Source organism: Podospora anserina, chromosome 4 (genome assembly GCF_000226545.1).
Source record: "Podospora anserina S mat+ genomic DNA chromosome 4, supercontig 4".
NCBI lineage: Eukaryota > Fungi > Ascomycota > Sordariomycetes > Sordariales > Podosporaceae > Podospora > Podospora anserina.
In genome coordinates this window covers 346,678-361,184 of record NW_001914850.1, presented here as the reverse complement: position 1 = coordinate 361,184, position 14,507 = coordinate 346,678, and the positions used below count along the sequence as shown (strand labels likewise).

Sequence of the window (14,507 nt, the reverse complement as noted above, 5' to 3'; positions counted from 1 at the left end):
CTTGGGAACGGTGAGGGTCGTCGATGGGGAAGGGGGGAAGAGCGTCACCGAGTTGTATTTTGCGGGCGAGAATGGGGAGGTGAGGGAGCCGCCGGCGTTGTTGATTTCGAATCATAGGACGCCGCATACGACCACTTTGAGCTTAAGGAGCTTCATCAGTGGGCTGGGCCCGCCGAGGTCGAGAGGGAAGGGGGTGGAAGGTCGGGGGGAGGGGAGGGGGTTGTTGTTGAGGGAGGATTTTACGACGTGCGATGACATGGGGACGCCGACGACGACGAGGACGAATGAGGTTGGGTTGGAGGGGTGTTGTGATCAGTATCGTGTTGGGTTTGGTCGAGGTCAGCCACCCGCAGCTAGGGAGCAGACGACGCCTGAGAAGAAGAGGAGGGGTGGTGTGAGGCGTTATAGTGGGAGGTGGGGGGATAGTCAGGAGAGTTTCGTGCTGGGACTGAATGATCCCAACAGCCCAAGCCGGCTAACACCGGTCGACCGGGTTAGGAAAGGGGAGGGCAACCGACAAGGAGAAAAGAAGGCATAGAGACAAGATTTGTTCAATCTTGCCTGTTCCATTTTTCAGAGATGTCCGGCTCATTTTCACCTTACCAACCTTCACAATTTGTGGGTCGCCCCCTGCCCTTCGACACCAGCTTCCTTTCCCCAAATAATTCTATGCGGGGGTGATCGTACGACCCCGAACTGTCAAGCTGGTAGGGCAACCAATAAGTGATGAATGGGACCTTTCCAAGAGGTTTTAGGTGCCTTTTCAAGGGTCGTGATGCTGGGAGGGCTGCATATGTCAAACGGTTGGAGCTACGACGCCACGCAGTACATATAGCCCATCCTGTCACCATCAACAACGAGCTGCCTGTTTTGCATATGCTCGACATCACAGGCCAGGCAGTCACGCAGTCACGCAGTACTACCAGGGTCTAGACAAGAGAGCCGAGGCATCTCCGAGAGATAAATCAAGTCAGCGGAATTCAAGCCATTCCCACGAGTCAGGTGTTGAAAATGAATGTTTGTGACTCAAAGAATTTGTTTTCTCTGCCATGTCTCCGGATATCTGGAAGGTGAAAATTGTTTGCTCGGTCAGAGGGGAACTCCAGGCTGAATTCTGGCAATGTGTTGAGAGCTGCCTTTTTGCCTCGGGCCGATTCCCGAGCCCACCTCCTGGCAGAGCTATTCAGACGAGTTTGCATATGTCAAGCTAGTGTTAGGGACGGTGGAGACATGTATGCGGTAAAGGCTGACCAGCAGATCCTAAGCAAAAAAAAAGGAAAAAAAAGGAAAAAAAGGAAAAAAAAGGAAAAAAAACGAACAAAGGAAAGAAAAGAAAAAAAGGAAAAAAAACCAAAAAAAAAACCAAAAAAAAAAAAACCAAAAAAACAAAAAGAAAGATGGTAATGTTGCGTTGCCTCTGAGATGATCAAGGCCTCCCACGTGTTCATAGATGGACAGGCCTTTGAACTATGTAACAAGCTTTCTGAGATTTCAATAAGTGATTTCTAGATGTTTGAGATCTACCACCCTACCTAGGTGCTCAGCATGATTCAGGCGTTGATATTGCGTTGCAAGTCTCTATCATGAGCGGTGTACTAGTTCTTGCACGTGCTCTTCGTTTCACAAGGAAGGCGGTGGGTTTGGGTGACGTTGTCCAAGAGTCATAGAACATCGTGAGAGACTTGCCAATACTAAAAACTCCAGGCGCAAATAGGGGAGAGGCGGCACCGGGCGGCAAAAGTCCCCACCAACCCAGGCCGGCGTCGGACTGGTCCAACTTGGCGATAATTACCCAACAGCCAGAAAGTTTGACCAGTGAAAATTTGGAAATTGGAGATGCCCAGAGGAGGCTAACGGGGGACAAAGACTTATCCATTTGGGATACGGGGGTTTGATGCTGGCTTTGGCGCTGACGCAGCTTTGACTACAATGAGAAGAGTCTCCATAAGTTTATCGGCAGTGAGTTGGATGCCACTCTTTATGGATATCAGAATGGAGCAGCTGTCACAAAAACACCAATGGTGTCAATGGTGAAAAAGTAAAGTGGACCATCAAAAGTCGGGGTAGTTGGAGTCTGGTGGAGATGGCATGGATGGTTCTTCAACCCCGCGGGGTGACTCTCCACCTCCTCCGCATTTCGAAGTTCCATGATCCATGTCGTCTCTGGGGAAGTTGGTAGTGAGGCAAGGACAGCCCGGCCACGGTTGGGCGCGTTGGCAGTGGTGGGCAACTTCAGCTTCAAGCAAATGCAGAAACATGCTAATCGCAAAACAGCAACATGACCGGCCAGCGTGCATCCTTCGGACTGCACTAGTTCCCCAGATCCAGAAGCACACCGGCGGTGGAACCAGTTGGCCATCCGCGGTAATGCCCCCCCCCCCCCCTCCCCCAACCAAACCCCGGCCTGGCCTCCCACAGTCCGGATCTGGTCCCCCGCATCGATAGGCAGTTGCTGGCCACTCACCGCACCAGAACACTCAGTTGGAGGAGTTGGGGATTGCCGACTTTCAATGCCGTTCACTTAAAGTTTGCGTGCGGCTCCCACCGGATCGTCTTGGAAGCCATCGAGGCTACCTTGGCTTGTCGTGTAGGGCCCCAAGTTCCCCAGAAATGTCCTGGATCTGTGACATCTCCACCCGTCGGATAGTGTACGGGGCCAACGGGGTCACCGCATCGTGAAGACATCTATTCCCACGGGTGGAAAATCCCACATGGCAAAACGTCATCCACTCCTACCTTGACATGGGCCAGAGACTTTTGGATAAAGAGCAGCTCTTCGTCCCCCCTTCTTGCCGTTCTGTTAGAGGACCTCCTCCCCATCCCCTCTTGCCCCCTTCCAACGGACTTGACCCGATCGCCTCCCCCCTCAAACAGCAACTATGGGTGAAAAGAGAGCTATTACCCCCGAGGCCAGCTCGTCTTCGGACGAGAAGGCCGTCGCCCACCACGCCGAGGGTCACGGAAAGAACCACGCCGCTGCCACAGACGAGTATGTTTTTTCCACATTGCATTGCACCATGGATAGAGCCAGCACCGTGCTAACCCAGCGTGACAGATATGGCAACGCCCTCATCCACATCGATCCTGAGGCTGAGCGCAGGCTTCGGTGGAAGTTGGATCTCATGATCGTTCCCACTGTTGCTTTGCTCTACCTTTTCTGCTTCATTGACAGAGCAAACATCGGCAACGCCAGGATTGCTGGTCTCGAGAAGGATCTCAACCTTACCGGCTACGACTACAACGGTCTCCTCTCCGTCTTCTACATCTCCTACATTGTTTTCGAGATCCCATCCAACATCGGCTGCAAGTACTTTGGCCCCGGCTGGTTCATCCCCACCATCTCCCTCGGCTTCGGTGGTCTTTCCATCGCCATGGCTTTCGTCAACAACTTCGCCCAGGCCGCCGGTGTTCGCTTCCTTCTCGGTGCTTTCGAGGCTGGTATGCTTCCCGGCATCGCCTACTATCTCTCGAGATGGTACCGCCGTTCCGAGCTCACCTTCCGTCTCGGTCTCTACATCGTCATGGCTCCCATGGCCGGTGCCTTCGGTGGTCTCCTCGCCTCCGGCATCCTCCAGCTCGAGAGCTTTGGCAGCCTGACCTCTTGGCGCATGATTTTCGCCATTGAGGGCGTCATCACCTGCGTTCTTGCTGTCATTTCCTACATCACCCTCACTGACCGTCCCGAGACGGCTCGCTGGCTCACCCAGGCGGAGAAGGATCTTGCCATTCTCCGCATCAAGTCTGAGCGCGTCGGCACCACCGAGGTCCTCGACAAGATGGACGTCAAGAAGCTCATGCGCGGCATCCTCAACCCTGTGACGCTCAGCACCTCGTTCATTTTCCTGCTCAACAACATCACCGTCCAGGGCGTCAGCTTCTTCGCCCCCACCATCGTCCGCTCCATCTACCCCGGCAAGTCCACCGTCATGACCCAGCTCCTGACTGTGCCCCCGTATGTCGTCGGTGGATTCTTCACTCTCCTTCTGCCCGCCATCAGCTGGAAGATGGACCGTCGCCAGATCATCATCATGTCTTGCACACCCCTCGTCATTGTCGGCTTCATCATCTTCCTTGCCACCACCAACACCGAGGCCCGCTATGCCGCCATCTTCTTGCTCTCGTCGTCCATCTTTGCGCTTGGCCCCATGACCAACTCGCAGGTCAGCGCCAACGTTGTTTCGGACACGGCTCGCAGCAGCGCCATCGGCATGAACGTCATGTGCGGAAACATTGGTGGGTTGGTGAGCACTTGGTCTTTTCTGCCTACTGATGGGCCGAACTATCCTATCGGTAACGGCCTGAACCTGGCGGCCATTTCGACCATCTTGATTGTTGCTACTGCGGTGCTGTTCTGGATGAAGAAGGATAATAAGAGGAGGGAGGCGTTGAGCGTGGAGGAGGAGCTGGCGGGGATGAGCAGGGAGGAGGTGCAGGATTTGGATTGGAAGCACCCTGCTTTCCGGTGGAAGCCTTAGATGTTTTCTTTCAACCTGGATGGGGAATGGAATTGTGTAGTTTGTCATAAGTTGGAAATCTTTTTTTTCTTTTTTTTGGTATCATGGATTGGACATGGATCATGACGATGTATAGATGATACCTCCTGCTGCTTGCTATTGAAGAGCGCTGTTTGGGATGTAGCGGATGAAATATTTATTTGAATGTTTAAAGAAATACTCTTCTCTCGTTTCTTTGTGACCTGTTGGTCCATTATCAGATTGGTTGTCATTATCACCCGGTCAAGTTCCCCTGCCAAGACCTCCTCTCCTACACCTTTGTGAGCACGACGTAAATTAAGTGCCCTCGGGGCGAGCACTTGGGGCCTTTTGGTCAGATATCTTTAAGCGCGTCATGTGTGTGTAACGGCTTGGTTTGCTGATGTCCTCCATCAGCAGTGCTCCAGAACCCAGATGGTTTTGGTCGAGGAAGTTCGTCTGATGCTTGGGCTAGGGTGTTGTGTCCCTATCATGCGATACAACGCTGGGATGCACCCTCCCCAAGACTTTCTTTTATGCCGCTATACCCGCCAATGCCTGCTGTTGGTGGAGTGGTACTCGTCTTACCAAATGTTCTCGGGACGGGAGGATGGGGAGGGACAGGCAAACACGGGCGGTTTTCAACTCCCATTTTACTTTGTTGATGTGTTTTCTTCAACCATGCCTCGTCGGTTGTCAATTGTGTCGATCGTGATGTTCGCTCTGCGCGATTGAGTTCACATGGTAGGTAGGGTGTTGACGCTGCTGTTGTTTTGTCGATATCTTTTGACAGCGGACAGACAAACAGACAGTGGGCAATTCCCCGCACCTCACCGGACGCCGGTCCGCAGACAGCCCCCCCATCCGCGAAGATGGTTCTTGATCGGCGAATGCGCCGGCTCCTGCTTGTCACTGTCGCGTTTTTCTTTTTTTTCTTCTTGTTGAAGCCGCCGTCTGCGCGACGATCGTTTTACAGGCCTGTTCCCGACGACTTACCACCACCATCACCACCATCACCACCATCACCACCACACTCCCAAACCTCACCACATCCTCCCCACCAAGACCCCCCTTCCCGATCACCCGCCAAACCCGTCAAAGAACCATTACGTCCCCTCCATCCAGTCCAGTTCTTTTTTCCACCAGGCTACCGCCCAAATAACATCTCCCTCTCCCGCCGCGCCGCCGTCAAGTCCGCCTTCCTAAAGTCATGGACGGCTTACAAACTCCATGCTTATCCCTCAGACGAACTCGCTCCTGTGTCAGGGAGAGGAAAAACGACGTTGGGCTGGGCGGGGACGTTGGTTGATAGTTTGGATGTGTTGTGGGTCATGGATTTGAGGGAGGAGTTTTATGATGCTGTGGAGGAGGTTTGCAAGATTGATTTCGCGGGGGGGAAGGGGGGGGTGGATATGGGGAGGTATCTGGGGGGGTTGGTTGCTGGGTATGATTTGTCGGGGGAGTGGGGGTTGTTGGAGAGGGCGGGGGAGTTGGGGGGGTTGTTGATGGAAAAGGGGAAGGGGCGAGAGGGAATGAGGACGGGGGCTTGGTTGGAGTTTACACGGTTGGGACAGCTGATCGGTGATAAAAAGTATTGTGATGCTGTGAGGGGGGAGGTGGATGTTTTGGAGGAGGGGCAGGAGAGGACGAAGCTGAGGGGGTTGTGGCCTGTGAAAGGGGCTGAAGGTGATGAGGTTTTTGGCCTGGGGAAGGGGGCGGAGGGCGTTTATGGCAATCTACTCAAGACGGCGGCTTTGCTCGGAAGGGGGAGAGAGGGGAGGTTGGAGAGGATGTGGAAAGAAGCCATGGGGGTGGCGGAGGATTGGTTGCTCTTCCGGCCCATGCTCGCGGAGGAGGATAGGGATGAGATGGGGGATAGGAGGGATGTACTGTTGGTTGGTGAGGCGAGGATGAACGGGGATGAAGTAGAAACGGCGCCAAAGGTTCAGCATTTGGGTTGCTATGCGGGGGGGATGTTTGGGCTGGGAGGGAAGCTGTTTGGGAACGAGGAATATATCAAGATTGGGGAGCAGCTCACCCGGGGTTGTGCGTGGGCTTACGGGGCGTTTCCCACGGGTTTGATGCCAGAGGTACTCGAGGCGGTTCCTTGCGAGGGCGACTGGAGGGACGGGCCGTGCAAGTTTGATGAGGACAAGTGGCGGAAAGAGGGCAGCAGGAAGCTGAGGAAGCCGTTCAAGTCGGTGAAAGACCCAAAGTACCTACTCAGACCGGAGGCTATCGAGAGCTTGTTCGTCATGTTCAGAATTACGGGAAACAAGGAGTACCAGGAGCTGGCATGGGAGATGTTCCAGAGCGTGGTCGGGGCTACCGAGACGGAGCTGGCGTTTTCTGCCATCAGCGATGTCACTGTTCATGGCCTACTGAAGAAGCTGGATTCGATGGAGGTAAGCGCCACTCAATCTCAAGGCTTGCCACTGATTACTGACATATCCTGATCATGTTCAGAGCTTCTGGCTAGCCGAAACACTCAAGTACTACTACCTCATCTTCTCACCACCAGACCTCATCAGCCTGGACGAATGGGTCCTCAGCCCAGGAGCACATCCCTTCCGCCGAGACAGCAGTGGGTTCATCACCCGAGGCTTCGACGAACCCCCACGCCCAAAAAAGAAGAAGAAAAAGAAACCAGGAGTACCATGAATACCAACGTGGTGTACAGGGAACTATTACAACAATAAATCTTCAGAATCCACGGGCAGGCCCGTCGACATGGATGGGTTGAGATATTTGCTGGGAGTGGACCTGAGTTCTTTTTTCACGCGAAGCCCAGCAGGAAGGGTGTCCCTGGATACACGAAGGACGTCCATTACGGAGGGTTCGGGTCCGGCTTACCTTGGCTGTGCCATATAGCCGGACTTGAGGAAGTTGCTGGACGGCCTCTCTCACTGTGTCCAATACTAGGTACATAATTCGAGCGTTGGACAACCCGAAAGACTGGCAACGGAGATGATGACAGACGCGTGGAACAAATTTCCAATGACAAAAACACAATGAGAAGGCGCATTTACGGAGTTTCGTTGGGAGTTCAAATGGATTGCGGGTCTGAGAATGAATCTTGGAAGAGGAGAGGATTGGGCTTGGTTCAAAGCTCCGGATACCCTTGGGTTTGTGGTTTCTTTTTGGCACTGGATGACCTAGGCGCTTGGGCGGGATAGGCAATGTACGGTAGTTGTACGGGTAGACCAAGATGGCAGCTGGTGGTCAAGAACACTGCCAATCAGAGATAAAGAGTTTCATATTCCTGCTTCACCGGCAGTCTCCAAGGCTGGTTGGTTGAAGAAGTCCCGTCGAGAACATGCGAACGAGACATACCATTGTCTACCCTAACCCTGGGCCAATCAAGTCTCTGCGATGGCTAAAAATTCCACTTTGAGCTCGACGCTGCTAACCACTGCAGTTCACTTCACGACTCACACCTCACCCCGTCTCACACACGAACTCACACAGACACTTTCTCACTATGCATTACATAAAACTACTGCGACCACCAGTGGTCGAGTTCGTCAGATCAGAACGATGCCTCCGATTAGTACTCGCCGTCACCACCGACCTCGGGGACTCGTTCTTCTCACCCAAAGACCCAGTTGAGCTCCTTGTGGTCGGCGCTTACACGACGACAAAAGATGGAAAAGAGCAACTGGTACCAGTTATCCTCACACAACGAAATACGCCAAAATGGAAGGCTGGGATGAGAGTTCTCAAACTGGATCTTCCACTGCCTCCACACCCCATCAAAACGATCCAGATCCGGCCGGCAGACCGCCAACTTACAGCTCTTGGAACGACAGACATCTACCCACCAACGGGCCAGGGACTCATTCTAGCGGCATTCTCTGATATCTCGCTGGACAGGAACACAGCAGTACCTCCTGTGTGCTTTCGGAGTTTGAGGCTGCCAACAGCCGATAACCAGACGCTCCAAGTGGAGGAGGATATGGGGGATAGCATAGCCCGGCACATCTGGGACTCTGGGATTGCCACTGTGTCTCTCCTGGCCGACATGTTTCTGAGCACCAGCCCGAAGGGAAACCCAATGCCCGCCTTGAAGCAGCTCCTTCAACAAGATCGGGACAAGCCACTGAACATCCTCGAAGTTGGCTGCGGCATCGGGACACTAGGCATAGGGGTGGCCCGGCTGCTTGCTTTGAAGAAGGCTCCCAGACAGACGACAACTCGTATCCTCATGACTGATCTCCCCGAGGCTGAAGAACGAGCCAGAGCGAATATCGCCCGGCAAGCGGAAGCTCTCAGCCAAGCACCAGCACCCTCGCTAGACTTTGAGAGCCTCGACTGGATAGACGGGCAGAATGGCGTGTTTGGAGCGCAGGTCCAGGATAATACTTGGGATCTGATTGTCGTGAGTGACTGCACCTACAACACGGATACTTTGTCACCGTTGGTGCAGACGCTTTCGGCTCTTCATGGCCATTCCGGCGAGCAGTCGGTCAGGCCAAAGGTCTTTTTGTCGACAAAGTCAAGACACTCGTCCGAGAGAGAGTTCTGGGATCTGATGGCTGCTGATGGGTGGAGTATTGAGGAGGAGGCTACACTGCCGCTTCCTCATATTGATGGGGGTGGGAATCCTGTTGAGTTGTATCTCTTTGAGAAGAAATGAAGAGATGTTGAGTCTTCTGTCCTCGCGGTTGTATCCTGCCAGTCCAAGCCCATCATGTCACAAAGGGCAGCACCCCGATGACTTCAATAAGGCAGATGTAGGTCCGACCACAGCTTGCGGTACCTGCATCAACCGTCCTGGTGGATGACCCCATGTGTGACCACACTGACCAAGAACATCGTGACATCCCAACTCAACAAACAATGGACCTCCCTGTCACCAAAATACTTGTCGCCTGACAAATCTCCAGATCTTCCCCCCGAGTCATCCCATCTTGTAGCACACCTTTCCACCAATGGCATCATCTCAAAATAGAATATCGAAGCGGATCTTCAAGATGGACAGTTCTCGGCCCATCTCGACCGTTGGAAAGCCGTTGCAGATTGCCCAGCGATGTGAAATACCTCTTCTCTGATTGGTCGACAGGAGGTGTAAGCAGCCAATCAGCCTCCGGTCAATGACCCAATCAGGCGGTTTCCTGACCAAGCCTCGCCCCGCAGGTCTCAGCTTGCGGGACAGCCTTACGGACCAACTGCCAGTTGATGTCAGGTCGGCAGTTGGATACTGAACTTGTATAAGAGAGGCGGTTTCCTTTGATCGTCTTCCATTCAATATCACACATCACACAATTAACAGTCGGCAACTTATTTGAACTATAGTTCTCACCAACCAAGTACTCTTCTCTCAACAACAACCACCATCACCACACTACTTACACCACCACAAAAATGACCGCCCCAACAACCTGCTGCCGCTCCTCCAACAACAACGCCTCCTCGGCCGAGTGCGTCTGCGCCAAGCAAGCGACCTGCTCCTGCGGGAAGCAATCCGCCCTCCACTGCTCCTGCTCCGCCGCCGCGACGGAGAACACGGTCGCCGGACCGAGATGCAGCTGCCGTGCTAGACCCGCGGGCCAGTGCACCTGCGAGCGTGCCGCTTCGGAGAATGTGACGCCTGAGAAGGCTTGTGCTTGTGGTTCAAGACCTGCTGGTAAGTTTTGGATGAGAGAGAGAGAGAGAGAGAGAGAGATGGGGAAAATGGATTGTGGCTAACGAGAGGAATAGATGCTTGCACTTGTGAGAAGGCTGCTGATGGGGGGTTCAACCCGGAGAATGAGATTGATTTTACTACCAAGAAATAAGTTTACTGAACTTGTCTCTATGGGAAAGTCTTTCTGGGTTGGGGTCTGAGGAACAGCATTGCATGGCGTTTGGGGGTTTGTTATGGGAATTTGACATGACCGGGACAACATCTCGACAGAGGCCGGGACGGACAGGACGGAAGGGGCATGGAAGGGTTATGAAGACCTGGTTGTCTGAACTGGGCCATCAAACTGGGTTGGGGTAAAAAGAGGAATAGGGATATGTTAATAAAAAAAGTTTATCGACGATTCGACTTTGACAGGAATCGTGGACCTTTGCTCGGATGCGCTGAGTGTGGGGAAGCTGGTGGCTGTCTTTGAAGACAGGTCCTGTTGCTGACCAGTTAGGCGTTATCAAGAGCCTTCGCAACTGTCCTTGACAGTATCAGGTTTCAGAGTCTTTGTCGAACTCCCCAATTCTTGATTTGATGCTCACAGCTGCCAACTTGGTCCCTACTGCAAAGCAAGAACACGTGGGGTTACAGAGAGGGGTAGTAGGGTTGTTTGTCGGGCCATTGATAAGAAAATCATGATGCTATCGAGAGAAAGAAATCGAGTGGCGGGTGAGTTCTGCAATGCAGGCCATCAGATCGGGAAGAGTGTTTGCAACGTGTCAGCTTCAGCGGCGCACCGGGCAGCGTGATGCCAGCCTTCAGGTGCTGATGCATAGCCGTATTGCTATCAGATCTGGTGATATCTTGGAGTTGATCATCAGATGAGGGGACTCCTCTCCTCACCCTGGCAACTGATGTCGTCGCGAACTGGCGCGCAAAGGAAATCACCGAAGCAAGGGAAGCTCGCCTCTGACCGCCCGGCAGAATCTCCCCAAAGTTCTTCAGGGGGCCGGCGCCACTGTTGCATTGGCTGACAGGGGTTCAATAAGAATTCGCACGGAGCACGTCCCTTATGAGCTCATCGAATTGGAAAGGTCGAGCTGCTGGCAGAGTCAACAAAAGCGACGACAGCAGCAAGGGAAATAAAAGTGCCAATTGTATAATGGTATTGTTGGCAAGGTTACAATTGATCTCGATGGAGCAGTAGAGTAGGCAAACACGATCAATAAGGGCACAATTGAAGAATAATAGGGCGCACCATATTGCGGGCCCCATTGTGGAAGACCAACCCCCCCGGCAAAAACAAGAAAAATAGCGGGAACCCATCCAACCCGAGCCCAAAAAAGTCGTGCGCGCGCCGGCCCAAAATTCCTCCCTCGAACCCTTAACCCTCTCGCACCTCGACACCCCGATCCATCGACTGTCAACAAAGACACCAAAAACAAGGTTGCGACTCTACCACCATCTTGTCCCTGTTGAGCCTCACAAGCACCATCTTTGCCCTCTCCACGTCTTTCTCACAGCCCTCTTTACCTCTCCCTCACAAAGCGCCTACTCAGGACATCACAGACCATCGCGTCAACAACACGAGCCATGCCTCCCAAAAGAGCTGCCGCGACAGCCGCGAGCGCTGCGACCAAAAAGACGGCGGTCGCTACCACCACCACCAAGAAGACCACTGCCACGACGGCTACTAAGAAGACTACTACTGCTGCGGCGACCAAGAAGACTGTCGCTACCACCAAGAAGGCTGCTGCCGCGCCCAAGAAGGCCGCCGCTGCTCCCAAGAAGGCCGCACCCAAGAAGGCCGCGCCCAAGAAGAAGACTGTCGCTGAGGTTGCCCCCGAGTCTGATAAGGAAAACACGGAGGAGCCTGAGAAGAAGGTCGTTACCACCAAGAGAAAACGCACCCAGGATGACGAGGAGCAAGCCCCAGTCGCGTCAAGTTCCGAGGACGAGATTGCCCAGGAGCCTGTCGACGCGCAGGCGCAACCGGCCAAGAAGAGGAAGGTCGCCGCTCCTAAAGCTCCCGCTGCGAAGCGCCCTGCCCGCGTCCTGAAGGCCATCAACGAGAAGCCCGAGCGTGTTCTCGACATGTTTGTGTTTGGCGAGGGCACCGCTGGCGAGCTCGGTCTTGGCAGCGTCAAGGTGGACGGCAAGAAGCCCATCGATGTCAAGCGTCCCCGCCTGAACCCCAATGTCTCCAATGTTGTTCAGATTGCTTGCGGTGGCATGCACGTTGCTGCTCTTACCAAGGACAACAAGATCTTCACCTGGGGTGTCAACGACCAGGGCGCTCTCGGACGCGACACCACGTGGGATGGTGGGCTCAGAGATGTTGAGGATGAGGACGATGACAGTGATGACGAGGACGACACTGGCATGAACCCCAAGGAGAGCACTCCTGCCGAGATTGACACGAGCGGCCTCCCCGAGGGTATTGAGTGGGTTCAGGTTGTTGCCAGCGACAGCGCGACTTTTGCGCTCACCACCACTGGCCAGGTCTATGGATGGGGTACATTCAGGGTAAGACACAACAACTCTCTGTACGACGCGATCTTGTTCTAACATTTGCCTCCAGAGCAACGAGGGTGTACTGGGCTTCAGTCGTAGTGTTGGCATTCAGAGGACCCCAGCCCACGTCCCCGAGCTGTCCAAGATCAAGCAGCTTGCTGCCGGTCTCAACCACATCCTCGCCCTCGACGAGAAGAATAAGATCTACGCCTGGGGCGCCGGCCAACAAGCCCAGCTTGCTCGCCGTCTCCTCGAGCGCGACGACACCGCTGCCCTCTACCCTGCCGGCGTTGGTTCTCTCCCCGGCCGCGCCAAGGCCGTCAAGCTTGCCTGCGGTTCTTACCACTGCTTCGTCATTGACACCAAGGGCCGTGTCATCAGCTGGGGTCTCAACAACTACGCCGAGTGCGGCCACGAGGACTCTGTCGGCGTCGACGGCGGCTACGTCATGCGTCCCCAGATTGTCGAGTCGCTCAGCGGTTACGAGATTGCCGACATTGCCGGCGGTGAGCACCACTCTTTGGCATGCACCACCGATGGCAAGCTCCTCACCTGGGGCCGGATTGATGGCCACCAGGTCGGTCAGCCAACCGGTTCGTTCACCGAGGACAATACTATTTATGACGACCGCCAAAAGCCAAGAATCCTCGTCGTCCCTACCGAAATCCCCGAGGTCAAGGATGTTGTCCAGGTCGCCGCTGGCACCGACCACAGCTTTGCTGTCACCAAGGATGGCAAGGTTTACAGCTGGGGTTTCTCGGCCAACTACCAGACTGGCCAGGGGACTACGGATGATATCGAGTCGCCAACACTTATTGACAACACCGCCATCAGGGACAGGAAGATCGTCTTTGCTGGTGCGGGCGGGCAGTACGGTATTGTTGCTGCCGAGAAGGAGGAGGCTCAGAATTAGGAGGCTTCTGATGAGGATGAGGAGACTGCCCCTGAGGATGAGGGTGTTAGTCCTCCTCTTCCTGAAGATGAGGGTGCTACTGCTTCTGATGAAGAAGCTGAAGGGGGTTGCTCCTGATGAGAGTCCTTCTGATGATGACGATGAGGGGCAGTGTTTCTTCTGGAGGGTCAGGATCAAGAAAGAGGAAGAGAGACAGCGACTCGGAGGATGAGGAGGATAGTGCCCGTCCACGACCACGAAAGAAAAGAGCGAGGGATGTGCTGCGCTCGTAGGACGATTCGGAGGATGAGGTTGCGAGGGATGAATTGACGAATTGAGGAGACTACCGTGAGCTAGGAAGAGGTTGAGAATTCTCGAGATTTGTGGACGAGATTTGAAGGGGCATGTCGTCTTTGTCTGTAACGGTCCAATGGATCATGACGGCCTGTTGTGTGGTCAGCGAGGAGAAGAAGGGGGGAGGGGGTTGTTTGTTCAATATATTAGGGGTGTTTTTTTCTTTCCTCGGGCTGCGTTTCCATCACGGCACGGGGGATTCTTCATACATGGTGTTTTCGGTTGGCGGTGGGGAGGGGGCACATGGGTTTGTTTCACATGGGTCGGGCTCGTGGTATTTGACGTTTTCACTTTTTTCCGCTCTCGGGTCTCGTGCTACAAAGCATAGAATATAATGGTGGAACAAGAAAAGGGGGGGGGGTCGTGGCAGGATAACTACCACACAGACTTGCGGACTGGACATGAAAGCATTTGCATTAGCGGAATCAAATCAAAAGAGAGAGCCTGAATAAAAACTTCAAAAGCGGGAACGTGTTTTTATAATATATATGTTCTGTTTTTCACACTGTGGCGTTTGGTTTGGGAGGTACTCTGATTGAGGACATTCAGATAACAGGTGATGGGGCGCGTTGTGTTGCTTCTGTAGATGGAGAAAGGACTTGGGATGACGAATGAAGATCTAACCAATATGCAAACCCATGACCTCTTGACCATAGTTCAACGT

At 53.8% G+C, this 14,507-nt stretch overlaps 6 protein-coding genes across 6 annotated transcripts in view; all 6 read left to right on the top strand.

Annotated features, from left to right (window-relative positions):
• The window catches only part of PODANS_4_3300 (uncharacterized protein), a gene marked incomplete at both ends in the record, with an annotated part of 1,701 nt that extends 1,163 nt beyond the window's left edge, over positions 1 to 538 (top strand). Inside the window, one exon of the mRNA XM_001905805.1 lies at positions 2 to 538. Coding sequence (XP_001905840.1) covers positions 2 to 538 — 537 coding nt within the window. The remainder of the gene's footprint in view (position 1) is intronic.
• Positions 539 to 2,879: 2,341 nt separating this feature from the next.
• On the top strand, positions 2,880 to 4,475 carry PODANS_4_3310 (uncharacterized protein; the record flags this gene model as incomplete). Its single annotated transcript, XM_001905804.1, has 1 exon — positions 2,880 to 4,475. One exon carries the CDS (start codon positions 2,880 to 2,882, stop codon positions 4,473 to 4,475), a length of 1,596 nt encoding a protein of 531 aa, XP_001905839.1.
• Positions 4,476 to 5,344: 869 nt separating this feature from the next.
• PODANS_4_3320 (uncharacterized protein) lies at positions 5,345 to 7,133 on the top strand (the record flags this gene model as incomplete). Its single annotated transcript, XM_001905803.1, has 2 exons — positions 5,345 to 6,877; positions 6,939 to 7,133. 2 exons carry the CDS (start codon positions 5,345 to 5,347, stop codon positions 7,131 to 7,133), a joined length of 1,728 nt encoding a protein of 575 aa, XP_001905838.1.
• Positions 7,134 to 7,953: 820 nt separating this feature from the next.
• On the top strand, positions 7,954 to 9,108 carry PODANS_4_3330 (uncharacterized protein; the record flags this gene model as incomplete). Its single annotated transcript, XM_001905802.1, has 1 exon — positions 7,954 to 9,108. The coding sequence occupies one exon, from the start codon at positions 7,954 to 7,956 to the stop codon at positions 9,106 to 9,108; it is 1,155 nt and encodes a 384-aa protein (XP_001905837.1).
• Positions 9,109 to 9,836: 728 nt separating this feature from the next.
• Positions 9,837 to 10,249, top strand: PODANS_4_3340 (uncharacterized protein; the record flags this gene model as incomplete). The annotated part of the gene is made up of 2 exons (XM_001905801.1): positions 9,837 to 10,098; positions 10,173 to 10,249. The coding sequence occupies 2 exons, from the start codon at positions 9,837 to 9,839 to the stop codon at positions 10,247 to 10,249; spliced, it is 339 nt and encodes a 112-aa protein (XP_001905836.1).
• A 1,427-nt stretch (positions 10,250 to 11,676) lies between these two features.
• PODANS_4_3350 (uncharacterized protein) lies at positions 11,677 to 13,510 on the top strand (the record flags this gene model as incomplete). Its single annotated transcript, XM_001905800.1, has 2 exons — positions 11,677 to 12,609; positions 12,665 to 13,510. The coding sequence occupies 2 exons, from the start codon at positions 11,677 to 11,679 to the stop codon at positions 13,508 to 13,510; spliced, it is 1,779 nt and encodes a 592-aa protein (XP_001905835.1).
• Between the last annotated feature and the right edge of the window lie 997 nt (positions 13,511 to 14,507).